Here is a 21,577-nt window from a genome sequence, read left to right on the forward strand (position 1 = left end):
TTTTTAATTCTAGAATATTTATTGTGTTTGTTCAACTTTTTAAAATAATGAACTATGTTTAGAATATATTATTGTAGTATTGGTTTTAATTTATTGGACGACAGAAAAAAAAATTTGCCTAAAATTATGAACTGTAAAATGTCCTTCCTATTAAAATCAAATCAAATGAAATCGACAAAGTAGTGTGTAACATCACATAAATGTTATAATAAGATAATATATTTTTACTTTATCTTTGCAATAAATTAATGAAAAATATGATTTAAAAATATAGAAACTCATGATAAATTGTTTATATGATTTATTTCCGCGGTCTGCCGGCGAGTTTCTTGTTCCCCGCCGCCTGCTTGTTCTTGCCTCCAAATGGCAACGTTTGTTCTGAAAGAGAAGACAAGAAAACATTCAATAACTGAAACCTTTTAGATAATAGTAGTGTTCGTTAGCTTTTTTTTTTGTGCGCATGTATAAATCCCGCAAATTGCTAAGTGGCCGCCATTTTAGTGACGTCAGCACTAGACTGAAGTTTCGAGCTGATGATGATTTTTATTTCGGCTGACGTCAAGATGACGTTATTTCTATGTTAATGAGACACGGTTCCAGCGCAATAGCAGTTTGCGGGACTTATACACGATTGTAGTGTACATCGACCATTAGAAGCAGATAGCAGATTTGTAGAGCATTGTCTTTGTTCATTGAGACCGACAAAACGTCATATTGGTATGAGTGACAGAGACAACGCCGAAATGACATTCTAAAGGGCCATTCTGTACGCACAAGTAAACAAAAGACACTCACTTTTTGTGGTAAATATAAAATAGATGAAAAAATTGAAAGGGCAATGAGGGCATATCTAGGGTACATACAGAGGTCTGCGGAGCAATCGTGCGTTAAGTGCTATACGACTGAGCGACCCGAACTGACCTGCGTAGTTAGGGCCCTATGTTGAAGGGTCGTCGTGGTAAGTTTCCACGAGATCAAAGGCGTCGGACCCTTTATACTGTGGTTAAGGACTAAATAGACTGCAAGTCCACTGCATATTTGTAGTTGACACAAATGCATTGCAACTGCCAACCATCGCGTAAAGGCCGATGTACATTATTTTCGGCCGCGTACTGTACGTCAACTCCTGTTTAGTCAAAGTTATGAAATAAGTTGCAAATTGCTAATGCGCATGGCCGCCATTTTAGTGACGTCAGCACTAGACTTGTAGGGACTTCCACACGCCACGGCCTTGCACCGCCTGCAACCTACGACTCATGGTATATTTTTACTTAAATATACGTCAAAATGACGTCATTTCTATTTTTAATGAGACATGGTTCCAGCGCAATAGCAATTTGCGGGACTTGTACGTCAAAAAATAATCTTAACTAACCGGGAGGCGCGATTTTGAGTGAGATGTCGTATGTCTTGCTCTTGGCCCGCTTGGCCGCCGGCTCCAGCACCTCGGGCGTCTCGCTGGGGGTGACCGTCTCTTGCGTGGCCGCCCAGCCGTCCTGTTGACAGTGGTCAGTCTAAACGTATGTTCCCGACCTCACTCCATGAAGCCCTCGGCATGGGCGGTCTACTCGGCTTCAGAGGGTCTAACATGCGCCCCGCGAGAAAATTTTGTCTACGCATTATCTCGTGTTTTTTCATACAAATAAGACGAGTAAATGCGTAGACAAAATTTTCTCGTGGTGCGCATGTTAGGCGTGCTGGAGCGAGCATGGATGGCTGGAGTGAAGACTGGTGGGAAGGGGCAATGCACGCATAACAGACGGAAACTGTGCGGAAACCAGCTCAAAGCGAAGAACGTATGTTGAGACACAGGTACAGGCGATAAGGTACTAGCGGATACGCGGCGTGTGCTACGCTAAAAATAAGTAAATTTTTTTCTTACCTAAAACCATCTTCACTTTATTGCCTTTCTAATAAAACTGCTTTGGGGCACATCGGTCGAATGGTTTCAAAGTATAACGGACACAGATACATTTCTTGTGTTTTATTTTTAAGATTATTAAATCATCATCATCATGATCAACCCATGACCGGCTCACGGGTATCCTCTCAGGGTTTTGGCCATAGTCTACCACGCTGGACAAATGCAGATAACCAGCCTTCATACAACCTTTGAGAACATTATGGAGATCTCTCAGGCATGCAGGTTTCCTCACGATGTTTTCTTTTTTCGTTAAAGCAAGTGATATACTTAAAACGCACGTAGCTTCGGAAAGTTAGAGGTGCCTGGTATCGATCCTCCGACCTCTGACTAGGAAGTGGACGTTTTAACCACTAGGCTATCACAGCTTAATATTCTGCGGTTATACGCATGGCTCCCTCACCTCCGGGTCCTCTATCTCTGGCGCAATGGGCAGGAAGGAGAGCATGTTCTCGTCTTCCCCTTCCTCATCAGAGCTGCAGAACGCGGCCACCGGCTCGCACGTCGTCACATCCACCTGGAGTAGTACTAGAGTTAGTACGAGTTCGCGCATCTCGACAACATTGATAAATATCGAGTATCGAATCACTATAATATAAATTTGACCTAAATAATAAGGCTTAAAGTACATAATATTTATGTAAAATGAAAAGGTTGTTCCGAATGAACGATCTTAACTAGGGTGCAAAATTTCAGATCATCTTAATATTTTAATTCAATTTCCATACTCGAAAGTCGAAACTTATCCACCTTCTATCGAGATAATTCGCATAGTGCTAAAAATTGGTACATATTTTGGGAACATACACTCGGCCCCTGCTTGGCTGGTGACGTCACGGACCGATGTCATAAACATTTGTCCGTATTTTATCCCCCGTGTACGGGAGCGGTGTGCAGGCTCGACTGTACCAAAGGGAGATCTCCCACCGAGCGGTTGGTTGTGCTCGGTAGCGCCAGCTGGACCGACGCGACGCCCGACGGTGGTATCTTGCAACTTCTTAATATAGTCCAGATCGCAGAAAACACCGTTAGTGCGAGTACTGTCGGCGGTACATTTGTTCGGGACTACGTCATGAAATGTTATCAATTGAATAGCGCCATCTAGTTTCTACTGTAGCAACCGTCACACCCGCAAGCTACTTGGAATGATTTTTTCTCTGTATTTTTGAATAGGAACCACAAATTCGTTTCAAACGCCCAATACCTCGACTTCCTCATCGTCGCGGCTCTCCCCGGCCTGGTCGACGGAGCGGTCCTCGTCCTCCACGTCGAACTCGCTCTCGCGCTCTTCGTACTCCACGTTCTCGTCCAGCTCCTTGAAGTCCGGCGCGAAGGCCGACCAGTTCTCCACTTGGTTCTGGGCCCAGATTGATACGACGCCTGCGAACAGTTCCATACTAATGTCACAGACTCAGGACATTAGGTATTACCTTTCAGAAGTTCGGCGAAACCATCTAGACAGTGCAATCGTGCGGTAAGGGAGCGACCCGAGACGGCCCCAGTATTTTCGGGACCTATAGAGTAGATTACAGAAAGTAATGTACATCGGCCTTTAGAATGACATTTCGGCTTTGTAGAACGTTGTCACTGTCACTCATACGTATAAACATTTTTTCGGTCTCAACGACAGAGACAATGTTCTACAAATCTGCAATCTCCTTCTAAAGGTCGATGTATGTTACTTTCTGCCGCGCACTATACGTGACGTCAGTACAGCCGGATTCTTCTATATTTATAACAAGTAGGCTATCAAGAATCAATTAACTTAAATAACTAACTAACTATTGAAACCGTGTTTCTAAAGATTAAGGTACTTAATCACCTTTGTTATTGCATAAAGGCAACACGTGCTATGTTAAAACATTTTGAGCTACGCGACCACAACTCGAGAAGACGATACGCGACAAATTAGTGTTGCGTTACAGTTCTTCCAATTCACGATGGCTAGGGAACTTTACTTGTGGTAACGTCGTTTACATGGTCATTGCGTAAGTGTGCGTGCATGTCGGACCAATCAGTCGCGAGCAAGCGCTGTCAAACACACACATTTAGTGTACCTTTCGTATACCGATACGACTTAAACACAAGCATGAGTTAATGGCCTTCGTGAAATGCAAGAACTATACCGAGCTATACGTAATGGCGGTCGTTTTCTCGGTTGAAATGCGTGGACCTGTGGACCATACTTTTAAGGCTTAGTATTTGTGATTTTTTTTGTTGTTTTTAGGGTTCCGTACCTCAAAAGGAAAAACGGAACCCTTATAGGATCACTTTGTTGTCTGTCTGTCTGTCGGTCTGTTAAGAAACCTACAGGGTACTTCCCGTTGACCTAGAATCATAAAATTTGGTAGATAGGTAGCTCATATAGCAGACATTCGGGGTAAAGTCTGAAAACCGTGAATTTGTGGTTAAATACGACAAAAAAATTAAACTGTTGTCATGAATTAATAATTAATATTTCCAATTTATAAGTAAGATAACTATATATCAAGTGAGGTACCTATCATATGAAAGGTCTTCACCTGTTCAATCTAACACAGATTTTTATTTATTTTTATGCATCATAGTTTTTGAATTATCGTGCAAGCCAAAATGTCGAAAAAATACGACTGTAGTACGGAACCGTCGTTGCGCGAGCCTGACTCGCACTTTTTCTTTATGTTTTTGTTGTGTTTTGTACCGTGTACTGTGTTTGCGCTATGGTCCCAAATAAATGAGTATTTATTTATTTATTTACCGACTGATATCTATGGCTATGTCGCGTGTCTCGGTCGCTCGTTTCAAATACTCCATACATTTTTTTCTATAACAAGCAGTCTTTATGGTTTACCTTTAAAGTTTTATCTTGCCATAGGGGCCGATTCTCTTGTACACAATCTCTAAACTAAACTAAATTATCGGATCTAAATCTAGTGCTATCCTTTCCCGCAAGCAACATTATGAAAGGGATAGCAATAGATTTAGACGTGCCATTTTAGTTTAGTTTAGAGTTCGTGTACAACGGAATTAGCCACATAGTGTATGTATGAAAACAACACTTCGTGTTGCGCCGTCGTGTAAAAACAACCTTTATAGTATTATTTTTGTAAAGATAAGCGGAAATGGATGTAACTGTATTTTTATTCATACTTGGAAAAATAATATCATGGGTAGATATCGTTTTATATCAATACTAGCTTATGCTCGCGACTTCGTCCGCGTGGACTACACTAATTTCAAACCCCTATCTCACCCTTTCTTAGTGGATGCCTACGTCATAATAGCTTTCTGCGTGCCAAATTTCCCGATCCGTCCAATAGTTTGAGCTGTGCGTTGATAGATCAGTCAGCCAGTCAGTCAGTCACCTTTTCCTTTTAAATATTTAAGATTTCAACGATTGAATTTTGGGTTTTCAAAAAACATTTTCGAATAATGTTTCAGCAAGATGTGACCGCTGTTATTGTACGGGTAGAGCATGGGTTGTTGGAAGGGGAACAAAAATGGACAATCACGGGAAAAACTTTATTCTACAGTTTTAAAGGCATTCCGTATGCAGCGCCACCTACTGGCAGCAGGAGGTTTAAGGTAAGCTGAACCAGATTCGAACTGCTAGAATATGAAATAAGAATAAGGATAAGAATAATTTAGACACAAGAAACCCACACACAAGAAATGCCCATCCAGCATCAGTTTTCCGTTGCATTTTAAATCAAAATCAATTTTTTTTTATTCCATTAAACTTTTACAAGTATATTTGAATCGTCAAATGTAATCCTACTGGTTCGGAATCAGTACCCTTATTATAAATGCGAAAGTGTGTTTGTTTGTTGATTTTTTGGTGTCGGTTTGTTGGTTTGTCCTTCAATCACGTCGCAACGGTGCAACGGATTGACGTGATTTCTTGTATGAGTATATATAAAGACCTGGCGAGTGACATAGGCTCCTTTTTATCCCGGAAAATCAAAGAGTTCCCGCGGGATTTTTTAAAACCTAATTCCACGCGGACGAAGTCGCGAGCATCAGCTAGTGTCTTCATATTTATTTAATTTGGGCACCTTCAACTCAAGAGTGAATAGACATCTTCTAGGCAAACGCGTTCCATCTTATGCTGCATCATCAGCTCTCTCCGTATTTTTCTTCCGAATGAATTTTTGCCCTCTATACGAAACCATCAGTGAAAAAAAGATTCATACAAAATATATGTTGGTCGGTGGTTAGTCAAGCACCTAACAATTACTACGGGAACTTGGACAGTATTCTAAAACTGTATATTGACTGTCTATTAAGGGGTATCTGCGTTTAAACCATTTTATCCATATTATATCTTTATAAATCTGCTAGCTAACCAATTCCACCTTGGCTCAGTGGAATTTAAAAAAAATTCTTGTTTCTATATCCCATACGCCATAGAACCCAAGATACTGCTTGAGCCGAAAAGCCACTTAATAGGCTACTTGACTCATATCTATTTTCGTCCAATAAATGATTATTTATTATAGTATTTTGCTTAAGACAACGAAATATATCAATAACAATTATTAAAAACGCAGGATGGATATATAAATCCAATTTAAAAAAATACAATTTTTATTTTTATTTGAAACGCAGAAAACGCTGTCAGCCATGATGTGACGTCATTAAATATGTAAACAAAGAAATGTCATCCCTATGTCACGCGTGGACTAGCGTAGTATCCATATATATAAAATTTAAAGTCCGTAAAAGTTTGTCAGGACTTTAAATTATCTACTTTTTTTACATTCTCGGATGATACAATAACGATAATTACTATATTTTTCATGTAAACTAGTATAGAAGTCATGTTTATTAAACTTTGGGAGGTTGTGCTGTTGTTTACAAATGCATGACGTCAGAGCACAGATAATCTATCGGCCAAACATGGCCGACAGTGTTTTCACCTGTCTAAGAAAAATATATTTTTAAATTAAAGTTTTACGGTTTTTAGGGCGCAAAAAAATATAGTTGTAACGTACTGAACACTTAGCACTGGCGGGTAAGTAGGTATATCTAACAAGGTACGTGCGACTACTTAAACTTAAAGACTGATTCAAATTAAGGTCCACTTTATTGTCCACTTTTAGAATAATCACAATTAATATCTTCAATTTACTAAATACACTTAACACTTATAATATTCACTATTCACTTAAGAGCGTTCACTGTTCTGATTCGCACTCTTTCCACTGTAATACAAAACTTGCCGCGTCGTCGAATTCGTCCGCTTATATACGATCTGGGGGCTATGTCCGTCCCTTACTATCTTATACGCCCGTCCCTTTCGCAGATTATTCGAGAAATCTCGAGTGGATCATAAATTACGCAGACAATAGATGTTTACACTTTTTCGATACTAGCCTATTGTTCTTTGGCGTAAACACGATGGTCCCTTTTTGCACGTATTTTGACTCGAATCTTTTCTCGAACTAAATTAGTACCTACTGACGGAATCATCGCGAACAATAGTGTTAATTTTTTTGATCTAATAGGACAAATATTAACCATTTAAGACCTACTTAAAAAAAGGGTCAACTAGCCTATTGTAATCCCAGTAACATTTCACTAATTTTAGGAACCTCAACCTGCTCGGTCATGGAGAGGAATACGAAAAGCAACGCAACACGGCAGTGTTTGTCCTCAATTCGACTCACTCACAAACACATACATACCTGGAAGCGAAGATTGTCTTTTTTTAAACGTTTACACACCTACATTACAACCGTGCTCCTCTATACCGGTCATGTTCTTTATTCACGGCGGTGGATGGGTATCCGGATCTGGGAATGATGATTATTACGGACCCGATTTCCTAATTGATCGAAATCCTGTCGTCGTTGTCACAATCAATTATAGACTTGACAATCTCGGATTTCTGTGCTTAGATTCTGCAGAAGTGCCCGGAAATGCAGCATTAAAAGATCAAGTAGCTGCTTTAAGATGGGTTCAAAGGAATATAGAAATCTTTGGTGGAGATCCGAACCGGGTAACCATCTTTGGGCAAAGCGTGGGTGGTATTTCAATGACTTTACACGCATTGTCGCCGATGTCGAAAGGGCTGTTTCGTAGAGGCATAGGAACGAGTGGAGTGCCGATAAGTGATTATTCGACAGCATTCGAACAGAGACGAAGAGCCTTTGAACTCGGTAAAAAGCTAGGCTTTGAGGCTACAAATACTTCAGCGCTCCTAAAATTTCTCCAAACTGTGCCAGTCCGACAACTGCTCTACACTGAATCGTATGTTATAGCAGCGGAAGTTTACATTCAGATCGTCATAAAAATATATTATACTGTGCCAGTCGTGGAAAAAGATTTCAGTCAAGAGAGATTTTTAACAGAACCGCCTCTTACTTCACTTGAGAAAGGACGAAGCGAGGTTGATATGTTGCTAGGATACACTTCAAACGAAGGTATTTTCGCTGTACCCTATCTCGAAAACTCGAGTGTCATCTCAAATTATGACAGATTCCCAGAAGTTTTAGTGCCAATAGATATATTTTATCGAACTACACCAACGCTTCACTTGAAACTGGCCGATGTTATCAGACAATACTTCACTGGGTCACCGTTGAGGTCTTTAAATACAATACCGATTTTCGTGAACTATACAACCGACCTTTTTATTTATCCCATAATTAGATACGCAAGGCGTCTATCCAAGATTAGTGGAAACGGTGATATATATTTGTTTGAGTTTTCGAGTGTGTCTGAACGGAATGTTTTGAGCCAACTAGGCTTGAGATATGGATTAAGAGGAGTTGCTCACAATGAAGACACATTATATGTGTTTAACCCAAATGCGTTGAATCTCCCGGTCAATAAGAGTGCCACTTCCTACAAAATGATTCAGCAGATCTGCAGCCTGTACACTAACTTTGCAATATTTGGGTAAGCAAGATTTTTTAATTTTTCAGTTTTATCTTTTTATCCATTTAATGCGTATTTTAGCCCCCCATTTAAAAGAAAAGATTTGAAAATTTGAAGATAGAGTATGAACTCTTCAACGGATAAATTTTTTTACAAAAAAAATAAAAACCGACTTCGATACACAAACACTAAAAATTGAAAAATAATTTAATTTATTACCGAATATCTTATGTATACAAGAGTTAATATAGTTCCATAATAATACTTTTTGGTGCTGGTGCCAATTAGCTTTAGCTGCGCGAATCGTCTAGACTTCATATTTTTATGAGACTCCACAATGGCACCTCATTGGCACCGACTTGGACGATCTAACCTATGGACTTGTAACGCGCCTAATATTACGAATAAAAATTTCTGTCACTTTTGGTGCGGGACGAGGAAACACTACATAGACAACTTGACACACTCACTTAACAAAGTTTTGTGTCATTATTAACACACACATATCTAAATCTTCAACACTACTACATTTTACGCACACTAATAAGTTATATACATTAACATACAAAGACATTACGAGTGTAAGACAGTCAAATTGATTTGCGATGCTACCGTATCGATATTTTAAAATATATCGATAGTTTTTCAGAAACAAAAGTAGAAGTAAGAATTTATTACTCGTATTTAATTACTTAAAACCAGTTGTCAACGCTTCTTATTAAGTTGACAGTGCGTTCGCGGCCTAACGGAACTATTATGTAGATTATGCCTAAAATTAGTCTATGGTTAAAAATTGTACCTATATTAGAACTGTCAAAATAAACCGTTACATACACACACTCTCCGCTGAAAAGTACGTTGTTTCATTGTTCCTTCTTCGAACCTAAAAATTAGAAGATCTGCCTATCGGGTCTTCGGTGTTAGTTCAAATAACTAACATAGTGGCGACCGTAAACTGGACACCTGGGAAGGAAGAAGCCAAGCCATCCAGCGAGAGAATCATCGTCGTTGACGCCAGCCGGGACGCCAATCGTTTCGCAGCATCAGGTTCAACGCAAATCATCGTCGTTGACGCCAGCCGGGACGCCAATCGTTTCGCAGCATCAGGTTCAACGCAAATCATCGTCGTTGACGCCAGCCGGGACGCCAATCGTTTCGCAGCATCAGGTTCAACGCAAATCATCGTCGTTGACGCCAGCCGGGACGCCAATCGTTTCGCAGCATCAGGTTCAACGCAAATCATCGTCGTTGACGCCAGCCGGGACGCCAATCGTTTCGCAGCATCAGGCTCAACTCAAATCACCATCGTTGTAGCCAGCCGGGACGCCAATCGGACCGCAGCATCAGGCTCAACTCAAGAAGACGTCTGAAGCCATCGCCGGGACGCTGATCGGACCCGCAGCATTTGGGCTCAGACAGAGGGAGCACTTTTCTACGCCGGCAACAACGAGGCCGGACCAATATTTCAGATAAGTGTCCTATCCCACATAAAACACAACACATTCATCCAAACATCCATAAATCCATTTCACAGCTACCTTATGCATACATCCATTGCTCCATAATCATCCGTACTTCACGCACTATTCAAAGGGCCATACCACTTTGCACAATCAATCACAAAATTCAAAATTTGCACGTTATTCGTCACTTCATCCGTTACGCATTAGCCGTACCTACCTACTCATTACTTCATATTATCATAATTCATACGATTTTTAACTGGCGCGTGCACTTATTGGAGCTGCGCGGACGACTGGAAACCGGTTCATGTTCATCGGTTGGACGACAACTTCAAGCGACGTGCATAGGTAACGTACCTAGTCATAGATAGATATACGTTTTACTTATTATTTTGCAGCGATCTTGCGGCTACCGATAACAAACCAGTTTTTGTTCACCTACAGCTGTTATAATAACGCTTCAATATGTCTCTGAAAGAATTAATTATTAAACGCAGCAGCGTGAAAGGGCGCGTTACTAAATTTAAAAACTATATTTCTAAGATTAATAAGCTTTCAGTGTTAGATTCATTGGAATTAGGCGAATTAAAACTTAAATTAGGTAAAATTGAGTGCTTAGCTACTGAGTTTAGTGACGTGCAAGGTCAGATTGAATCTTTAAGCGGGGATACATTAGATGCCGAACTAGATATCCGCGAGGAGATCGAAAATGAATTAGACAGCGTGACTTCGTTAGCTCAGGACATTCTGTCGCGTAATTCGAGGATTCCGTGCTTTGAAGACGCGCACAGTAGTTCTTCGGGGCAAGAACGAGGCGTCTCACAAGGCATTGGGTTCAAATTACCTCTAATTCAAATCTCGAAATTTGATGGAACAGTTTTTAAATGGTTAGAATTTCGAGATACTTTCCGGTCTCTCATTCATGATAACGAGCACATACTGCCCATCTATAAGTTTCATTATTTAAACTCGTATTTAGAGGGAGATGCCGCGCGTGTTATATCCAATCTCGAAGTTTGTGCATTGAACTACAAGAAGGCTTGGAGTTTATTATGTGAACGTTATGATAACAAGAGGCAGCTAATTAGCAATCACCTCAACGCTTTATTCAATATCGAAACACTGTCCCGCGAATCGGAACAGTCATTGCGCTCATTAGTAGATAATGTAAATAAAAACTTACGTGCGTTAGCGAGTCTTGGCCAGCCTGTTGATAAGTGGGATAGTTTAATAATACACATAGTTAGTTCTAAATTAGACAGCCATACTAGTATGAAATGGGAGGAGCATCGAAACTCGCTAAGTGATATGCCGACTTTAGATCAATTTAATAAGTTTTTAAAGGAGCGTGCAGATGTTTTGGAATCTTTTAATCAAAATAAAACACAAAATAAGTATGTTTCGCCTATTGCCGCGCCAATCGCGAGCAATAGTAATAAAAATACAAGACATAATCTTTCGTATGCTGTTCAATCAGGGTACAAAAATACTGAGGAGCCCGCTGTGGCCACAGTTCAAAATTCAGTCGATGAACTTAGTGTGAACCTATCTAGGCAGGCTACTTCTCACGTCATGTTATCCACCGTGATGGTAGAAGTTCTGAACCCTCTAAACTCCAAGACTGAAGTCATTCGCGCGCTTCTAGACTGTGGAAGCCAGTCTAGCTTTCTGACGAAGCGCGTCAAAGAAAAATTAAATTTAGAGGCGATACCCACTAATCTCACCGTCGTAGGTATAGGTAACAATTCAAATAATCATGTTACTGAGAGGTGCTTGGTTAGGTTTAACTCATTGCAAGGCGACTATCATGCAAGTTTGTCTTGTTTCATTATGCCAGAATTAACGGCGAATATTCCAAAAATAAATATAGATTACAAGCTATTTAGTCTCCCCGAGAACATTCAACTCGCGGACCCTAATTTTTGCAGCCCTGCGCCTGTAGATGCGCTTTTAGGGGCCGACCTATTCTGGGATGTAATAGGTAACACCGTCAAATCATTAGGTGACGGAAAACCATATCTGTGTAACTCACGATTTGGGTGGGTTATTTCCGGTCCTATTTCATTAAATTGTGACCCTAAACAAATTAACTGCAATTTTTCATCAAGCGAGTCGTTCGATGATCGCTTAGATAATCAAATAACCAAATTTTGGGACCCCCAAAAAATATTATTAAGTAATAGCGAGAAGGGTTGTGAGCAGAATTTTAAGACTCACACTACTCGTCTAAAATCGATCGGTCGATTTCGTGTTAAATATACCTCTCAAAGATCCACCCGCGACCTTGAGAAATGCATTAATTTAAAATCGATCGACGCGTTAGGTAGGTCGAGCGTTCATTTATCGTACTCGAAGTCGTGGGTAGCTCCGGCCGGGAGGCCTATGACGATTCCACAACTAGCGTTATCCGCGGCGCAGCTCGCCGCTAGTCGTCACGTACCTACAAATCTGAAACCGGCAGAATGTTTCTCTGTTAACGTAGCTACTGCTAAAGGAAAAACTCAATTTTTAAATTCCAATCCCGTCATTTCTGACTTTGCAGTTGACGAACAAATAAATTTTTCTTTTATGTCTTTATATTCAAGAGAAATTGGAAAGGTTGGGATCAATTCCGCCAAAAACATTCTCATTAAAAGATATTTGGCTCATAATAATTTGGCTTTCGAGAAATTAAATAGTCTTTTTTCGCAAGTGGAGGCTATACTGAATAGTCGCCCCTTATATCCCATGACTTCCCCTCCTAACTATCTTTTCCCTCGTTCCCCAGGACACTACCTGATTGGACGGCCTCTGACTGCGCTGCCGTCAACGAATGTCGAAGACTTCAGTTTCAGCAGCCTCGACTGCTACTCGGGGCTCGAGAAGATACGCCAGCAGTTCTGGCGTGGCTGGCAAAGAATCAGCGAACTTCTACAGCGCACTACGTGGCCCACGAAACGAAAAGGGCTGAGCGTGGAAGATCTCATGCCGCTTGCACCTTGCTTCTCCAGACGAATTTGTTTTCTCTTAAACGACGTTTAAGAGGGGGGGAATTTATGTCAACGCTTCTTATTAAGTTGACAGTGCGTTCGCGGCCTAACGGAACTATTATGTAGATTATGCCTAAAATTAGTCTATGGTTAAAAATTGTACCTATATTAGAACTGTCAAAATAAACCGTTACATACACACACTCTCCGCTGAAAAGTACGTTGTTTCATTGTTCCTTCTTCGAACCTAAAAATTAGAAGATCTGCCTATCGGGTCTTCGGTGTTAGTTCAAATAACTAACACCAGTGTTTGGTCAGCGTAGCGTATTCTTGCATACATTCACCTCACTTAATAGGTAATTATCCCAAAAACTAATAATGCAACGTAAAAATAAGAAAAATATATATTTAAAAAATATGCACATACTTTTTTACTTATTTTATATCATTTTTAATCTTTTGTATTTTTTTATATAACGAAATTTTCATTTAAAATTTCGATAGTGAAAATGTGCTTATTAATGACCTTGGACGTTCTAATCTAGGTTAGATCGTCCAAGTTAATGACTTATATTATTATATAATACAAAATAAACCTGACCGCGCAAAAGCCTACCAAACATAATTAGTAGGTATATCAATCAATAAAATGTTTTTTTCTTTCCAATCAATCATTTATTTATTGCGCATTGGGTTTACATGGTAATTCCAATATGGTGTACTCTTTGTCCAAAAAAATTAAATGTAAGTTATTAAATATTACACGTATTGCCCTTACAAATTAGCAATGCAAAAATTTTCTCAATAAGCGGCAGGCGCTTTTACCCCACAGCAAAATTCCATAAGACAGATATGATACTATGAAAATAAATTAGTAAACACACACGGTGGCCTCTTCTATTTTTAACACGTCATTATTTACCATTAGGTTAATGTTATGTATATTCTTGGCGATTCTCTCTGTAAAAATATCGAAATCTGTAAAAATAAAACGATTATGATAAATTATTACCTAATCCTCATCCTTGAGAAAGGTACACCTTTTAGCTACATATTACCCAGTTCAGAGACACCCTACCCCGTTTCGCGCCTATCACTAAAATTGCGTTGCTTTAATATTTTTTTAAATGTATTAAGTACGTGAAATCACAGAAATCGACTAGTTTTATTACAAGTATAGGTAGCGAAAAAATTGTGGTAATTAATAATAACTATTCTTTACTTGACTTGAAGACGGTAATTTAGTCGTTAATAATAAAGAAAATGTTTTCATCGATATCGATAATCGAACCGCAATCACTATCACATGATTCTTAAAAATCGAACCTTATGTCCTACGCAATTAAATCTAATACTGAAAAATTTTGTAAAAATAACACTATAGTCTCGTGGGGAGTGCGGTATACTATAGACGGAGAGCCAGGACCGAAAATACTGTTTGAATTTACTAAGGCTAATTTTTATATAGTTCATTAGAATGGTTGCGTACACAAACATACTGCGGTCAGTCAAGTGAACCTGAGAACAGTGACTCAGGTGCGCTATCAAAGGTGTCGTACCTGCGAGGTAATAAAATGAATTTACTAAGGCTGAAAATTGTTATATAACTTGTATATTGCATATAAATAAAAGTTGTAATGGTTAGTCAGCAGAATATGGGGACAGAGCTGGTCAGTATGCGCAAAAAATTAGCCTTAGTAAATTCAAACAGTTTTTTGAGCGCTGGCTCTCCGTCTATAGTATACCGCACTTCCCACGAGACTAGTGTTATTTTTACTACTACGTAATTTCATGCTGTTAACGCGTATTCAAATTTTAACCTAATTTGTATATATCGAGGGTTGCAATTGTTTAGAAAAAACAAAATATAGTCTCGTGAGGAGTGTGACTCGTTTCTACCGAATTATTACGTACTCAATTACTGAATCGGTAAAGTTCTCGATTGTTATTTTATTATAATAATTTATGTAATTTAATTTATAGAAAGCGTTTATTACACCAAAAATACTTACTTATGAAATGAAATTCCATCTTTTTGTAAATTTGATGTGTTTGATTTGTTCTTGCACTCACTAACGGCACAAACAGGCATTTTTCACCCAGCGTGTAAGACGTCGTCACACATCGAAAACGATTCTGACAATGACAAAATCGATTCCGCAAACAGTGTTTATAAACGCAGTGGATTAAAAATCCATTACTATTGACAGAGGGGAATAATCATGCGAGGCGCGTCCTTAGGTTAGATCGTCCAAGGGCACCGACCCCAAAAAATATTATTATGGAACTATATTAACTCTTGTATACATAAGATATTCGGTAATAAATTAAATTATTTTTCAATTTTTAGTGTTTGTGTATCGAAGTCGGTTTTTATTTTTTTTGTAAATTTTTTTATTTCACAATTTTTAGTGGCCCCATGGAATTATGCTATGACTGGTTAAAAATCTACTGTTTACTAAGCTTATACACTGATCGCGAGCAATTTACTCTTATCCGTTGAGGAGTTCCAGTATCTATCTTCGAAGATGTTCATCAGATCTTCACCAAATTTAAATGGGACCAACTTTGAAGTATACCCTTTCAAACAAAAAAAAATATTTCAAAATCGGTCCAGGCGTCTTCGAGTAATCGGGGAACATACATAAAAAAAAAAAAAAAAAGATTCCGACGAATTGAGAACCTCCTCCTTTTTTTGAAGTCGGTTAACAATAAATTACTCGCGACCATTGCAATAAATGATCTAATGACTCGTATCCGTATGGTACACTGAAGCCGTATTTTTAGTTCTGAAAAAATTATCATAGTCAAGCATATTATATCATAGTCAAGATAGGGGCTTTTTAGGGGACCATTTAGATGACGTATGTCATATTCAATCTTTATGCATTGCATTAAGGTTGGATATGACATGTCGTCTGAATGGTGCCCAAAAAAAGTCCCTATCTTGACTATGAATTCCGGTGTAGGTGTAGCGCTTGACTGAGGCGGCTTTTGGGTTGGTGTGCGGGTTGCGGGAGGGTGAGAGCGACGTTGAGAGCCTTGATTTTTAAGTCAACTGTCGTCTGTCACCCTTTTTTTCGTGGGAAAATTCACATGGATACCATCATGCCATCAGGCACGGAGGTTTAGTCGGACTCTTACCGACTAAAACCACACGCATCGCCTGGTGGCTGTAGGACCAAACCCGTTCACGCCAAAGTCGTCTCAGTGAAACGGTATGTCTATAATCAATGTTATGTTTACAGTAACCCGACACCCGATACGTCGCTGGGTGTAGTCTGGCCCACGTACGACGCAGCATCTGCTTTATACTTGGACGTGGGAGAGAATCTAACACTCCGTACGAATCCAAGAGCGTCTATGATCAACTTCTGGCAAAGCGTTTATAAACTATCTAATATACGATTTTAGGATAGAAAATAAACTTTTTTAAATTAAAATAAACTTTTTACAATTGCTTTTGGATAGTCGAATTGATTTACCACTGTTATAGATGACTAGCTGGATTTAGGTTTTTAAAAATCCCGTGGGAACTCTTTGATTTTCCGGGATGAAAAGTAGCCTATGTCCCTCTCCAGGTATAACTACACCCATGCAAAAAATCACGTCGACCCGTTGCTCCGTTGCGACGTGATTGAAGGACAAACCAACAAACAAACACACTTTCGCATTTATAAGGGTACTGATTCCACCTATAAGTACTCACGTGTTTAGTCGACGTAAGCCCGACTAGTTTCGAACCCATCCGGGGTCCTTTTTCACAAGGACTCAGCTCGCAACGCGTCGCGTTTGAGACTAGTCTGCGTGGACTACACAAATTTCAAACCCCTATTTCGCTCCCTTAGTGGTTGAATTTTCAAAAATCCTTTCTTAGCGAATGCTTACGTCATAACAGCTATCTGCATGCCAAATTTCAGCCCGATCCGCCCAGTAGTTTGAGCTGTGCGTTGATAGATCAGTCAGTAAGTCAGTTACCTTTTCCTTTTATATATTTAGATGGAAATGGAAATCACTCACGATAATTTAAATGCTAAGATTTACTACTGATTCAGAACTTTTTCCCCATTTTCTTGAACTCGAAATTGGACCTATTTCGGTACTCCATGGCACTTACCAGCACTGATGCTAGCTATGATGGGGCGTATGGGATGCCACACCACATCCAGCAGCAGCTCCCCCTTGGTCCCGTGCAGGATCTTCACCAAGTTGCCGATGGACTTCTCCCAGATGTAGAGGGCGTGCTGTCTCGCCGAGCCCGCGCATATGTACTCGCCGTCGCCGGAGAAACAACACTTTTTCCATGTTGTCCTAGCGGTAACCGAAATAAAGGGCGTTAGAAAGGTTATAGGCTATCAAACTCAAATCATTTATGCAAAGTAGGTACCACTATACACTTTTTGTATGTCAATTGTTTGATGTGTAAAATAATGATGTAATGGTGATAATTAATTACTTAAACTTAAAACTAAAGCTACGAGCGTTCCAAACGCACCCAAGTCTGAGAAGAGTCCACAATAAACTCAGCTGGGTAATATGATTATCATCACCACTTCCAAAAATCAATAACACTTATTGAAATTATCAAAGCAACCCATTCCCAAGCTTTCTTATCTTATAAAAGGAAAAGGTGACCGACTGACTGACTGACTGATCTATCAGCGCGCAGCTCAAACTACTGGACGGATCGGGCTAAAATCTGGCATGCAGATAGCTGTTATGATGTAGGCATCCGCTAAGAAAGGATTTTTGAAAATTCAACCCCTAAGGGGGTGAAATAGGGGTTTGAAATTTCTGTAATCCACACGGACGAAGTCGCCAGCATAAGCTAGTCTTCTAAATATATAAAAGGAAAAGGTGACTGACTGATCTATCAACGCACAGCTCAAACTACTGGACGGATCGGGCTGAAATTTGGCATGCATATAGCTATTATGACGTAGGCATCCGCTAAGAAAGGATTTTTGAAAATTCAACCCCCCAAGGAGGTGAAATAGGGGTTTGAAATTTGTGTAGTCCACACGGACGAAGTCGCGCGCATAAGCTAGTACGTAATAAAATATCCTTTACATTTTTGCGCTACATTTCGCGGTTCAACACGCCAAACATAACATAAAATAGACAAACAAAGATAAAGGTGTTACTTGTTAACAAGATCCTGCAGCTTTTGTATGGGCTCCGGCTCCCCGTTGATTCCACATTTCACGACCGTGTGTGTGTCATACACTCGTATTACTCTGTCTGAAGTATTTACAAGGAAGCAGCTGGAAAACAAAATCAATCATTTAATATGACTTTTCAGCAGTACAGTGAGGGGCAAACTACTTGAAAAATGCACAGTACAGTACGCGGCCATAGATGTACATTACTTTCGGTCGCATACTGTAATGTGAAGGAGATAGCAGATTCGTAGAGCGTTGTTCCCGTCGTAGAGACCGACAAAACGTCATATAGGCATGAGTGACAGAGACAACGCTCTACAAAGCCGAAATGTCATTCTGAAGGCCGATACATTACTTTCGGCCGCGTTCTGCAGTTGTTTTCCAATGTTCCGTATCAACAATTTAGACTAAAATGTATTCATCGTAATCGTTAGCAAATTCTACGCCTTGATTGGCTATGACAAAATGTAAACAGCGAATTTAACCAATCAAGGGGCAGAATTTGCTGTCGATTACGATTACTATGAATAAACTCACTCTCCTCGTCTCGCGAACTCGATGCTCTTGATCCCCGTGGTGCTGGAGGTGCCGACGGTGATCTTGAAGCTCGCCTTGACGCGCAGCGACTGCGGCTCGAGGATCAGGATTTTGCCTTTTGCGTTGCCCGTGTACACGTGGTCGCCGCGCCGGTCGAACGACGCTATGACGTTAATGTCGCCCTGAAAGCAGAAACTCTTCATAGAAATGATAAGATTATGAGTATAACGTAGTATGTAGACTTCCACTTAGAGCGATCACGCACTCATCAGATCCGAATCCGTGAAAATACGGATGTAAAAAATACTTTATTATGTCATCATAAGCTACCATACAAATAGTTCTGTAACTACTTCGGAACGCATTTTTATAGACTCGGATTGGATGAGTGCTTGAGTGAGTGAGAGTCAAGGCTTTTTAACGGACTTTTACGGACGTTTGGGCTACTAGGGAGTAAAGTAAAAAACGTTGCAGGGACATTAACTTCTCCGAGACATACATTAGAATGTAATTTTTTTATTTACTTTTCGTATTGCATGATTGGGCTGAACTGGATAAAACCAGACCGGATAGGACCGGACCGTACTGGACTGGACTAGATCACTACAAATCCGTTATCTCTTTCTAAAGGTCGATGTACAGTACGCGGCCGAAAGTAATGGACATCGACCTTTAGAAGGAGATAGCAAATTTGTAGAGCACTGTCTCTGTTGTTGAGACAGACAAAATGTCATATAGGTATGAGTGACACAGACAACACACTACAAAGCCGAAATGTTATTCTAAAGGCCGATAATACATTACTTTCGGCCGCGTACTGTATATAGCTATCAGATATGCCAAAAGGATTTGTTTCAAACAGATAATAGGATGAAGGATCTCACACTTACATCGTCATCTATGGGTAAAATCTTATGGTCACCGTCTGTGTCAACCAGTAAAGCTGCGTGTCTCATGGGGCATACGAGGAATCGTTTGTCGTTCCTAGGGTCAAACTGTACCCTTAGTATGGGTGTTGGGAACCTATACCGTTGCTCACACTCCCCGGTAAGGACGTCCCATATACAGACATTGTGGTCTGTTGACGCTGATAACAACTGGAAAATTTATAGTTACAGCTTTATTAAAATATATAAAAGCAATAGGTGACTGACTGACTGATCTATCAACGCACAGCTCATACAACTGGACGTATCAGGCTGAAATTTGGCATGCAGATACATAATGGTTAGTTTTTGTGGCTTGAACCAACCAACATCTTTGACTGTGTCATTACATTCCATTCAGGACTAGCTGAAGCCTGCGACTTCGTTCGTCTGTGTGGATTTACGTTCTTAAAAATCCTGTAGGAACTATTTGATTTTCTGTGATAAAAAGTAGCCTATATTACTTACCAGGCCTTGAACTACACCCGTGCAAAAAATCATGTCGATCTTTTGTTCCGTTGCGACGTATTGAAGGACAAACCAACAAACAAACACACTTTCGCATTTATAATAAAGGTACTGATATGGGTAATGATTTCAACTAAAATTACTCAAACCTTTTTACAGTTCCTGGACCAACTTAAGCTACAAACGGGGTAGACGTGGGCTGATATTGACTTGGCTATGCCTCGAGTGAGGAAGTCCCATATGAAAATCCTGCCGTCATTACACCCCACAGCTAACAGTGTGCCTCGTCTGTTGAATGCACATGTCGCTGCCAACGATATTGAGTCTAATGCACCATCAAACTCCTGCAAGTTGTTATCATTAAGTTAGTTAGTGTTAAACAACATTTGCTAACGTAATACAGTATCTAAATGACAAGGTTTATGTATTGCATATTTAAGTAAAAAGTTATTTTAAAAGAGCAAGTACTGAGTTTCTTGCCGGCTCTACTCAGTAGAATCTTCTTTCCGACCAGTGGTAGAGTTTTGACTTATCATGAGAGGAATTCATTATAGTTATAGTCATATTGGTATTCTGTGCTGGAGCCTTGCCTTTAATCATACATGAAACATAGCAAGTGTGAGCTCAGATCTGTGTGCTTTATTTATAAAACCAAGGCACAAAAGTACTGTGTGAGTACTGCTTAAGGGATTGAGAGGATCCGAAGGGAAGGTTTTGCTTGAAACTCACAAATATAAATCTTATATTTCCTCTTATATTATGCCTCAGTATAAATCTTAACTCACTAGCTCACTCTAGCTTTACTAATGAATCATCAAATCTTTGTTTATAATAAATTATACAAACCTCTGGGTAGTTTTGACCGAAAGATTCTGAAAAACAAAACAATAAATGGGATACGAATGAAATAAAAATTTATTTACATTAGGAGGAATGTTTAAAACTTAAAAATAAGTTATTGGTTATATATTAATATAACCATGTTTACTTACCGAGTAACTCTAAATTCATGATTGTTGTATGGTCCTTTACTCACTATAGTATACAATAGAGATTGAACATATTTACTAGTAGTGATTTAACTTATAATTACGTAGAAATGGTTCGTATTTATTAAAAAAGTAAACAATGCAAATTACAAAATCCGAAATCGACGCCAAAATTGGCCAAATTGTCAATGTCATGCGCTGTCATCTGTCACTGTCTGTCACCTCTTGGATGAATAATTATGACAGACCTACACAAATTACCATAGACAACTATTTTGCTA

General features: G+C 39.6%; 1 protein-coding gene across 1 annotated transcript; it reads right to left on the reverse strand.

Moving 5' to 3' along the window:
* Nucleotides 1–284: 284 nt before the first annotated feature.
* Rbbp5 (retinoblastoma binding protein 5) lies at nt 285–21,469 on the reverse strand. The gene is made up of 11 exons (XM_034970999.2): nt 21,300–21,469; nt 21,154–21,179; nt 20,457–20,651; nt 19,804–20,010; nt 18,914–19,095; nt 18,359–18,478; nt 17,332–17,525; nt 3,126–3,301; nt 2,325–2,438; nt 1,376–1,496; nt 285–378 (listed from the first exon to the last, which is right to left on the reverse strand). Exons 1-11 carry the CDS (start codon nt 21,316–21,318, stop codon nt 302–304), a joined length of 1,431 nt encoding a protein of 476 aa, XP_034826890.1. The 5' UTR covers nt 21,319–21,469; the 3' UTR covers nt 285–301.
* Between the last annotated feature and the right edge of the window lie 108 nt (nt 21,470–21,577).

The sequence above is a fragment of the Maniola hyperantus genome, chromosome 8 (assembly GCF_902806685.2).
Source record: "Maniola hyperantus chromosome 8, iAphHyp1.2, whole genome shotgun sequence".
In the NCBI taxonomy this organism is placed as follows: Eukaryota; Metazoa; Arthropoda; class Insecta; order Lepidoptera; family Nymphalidae; genus Maniola; species Maniola hyperantus.

Bases quoted from the DNA above. Each gene is read 5' to 3' on its own strand.
- Rbbp5 (XM_034970999.2), bottom strand. The intron at 20,652-21,153 runs GTTTGTATAATT...AACAACTTGCAG, and splicing joins TCGGTCAAAACTACCCAGAG to GAGTTTGATGGTGCATTAGA. The intron at 2,439-3,125 runs GTATTGGGCGTT...GTACTACTCCAG, and splicing joins GCGACGATGAGGAAGTCGAG to GTGGATGTGACGACGTGCGA.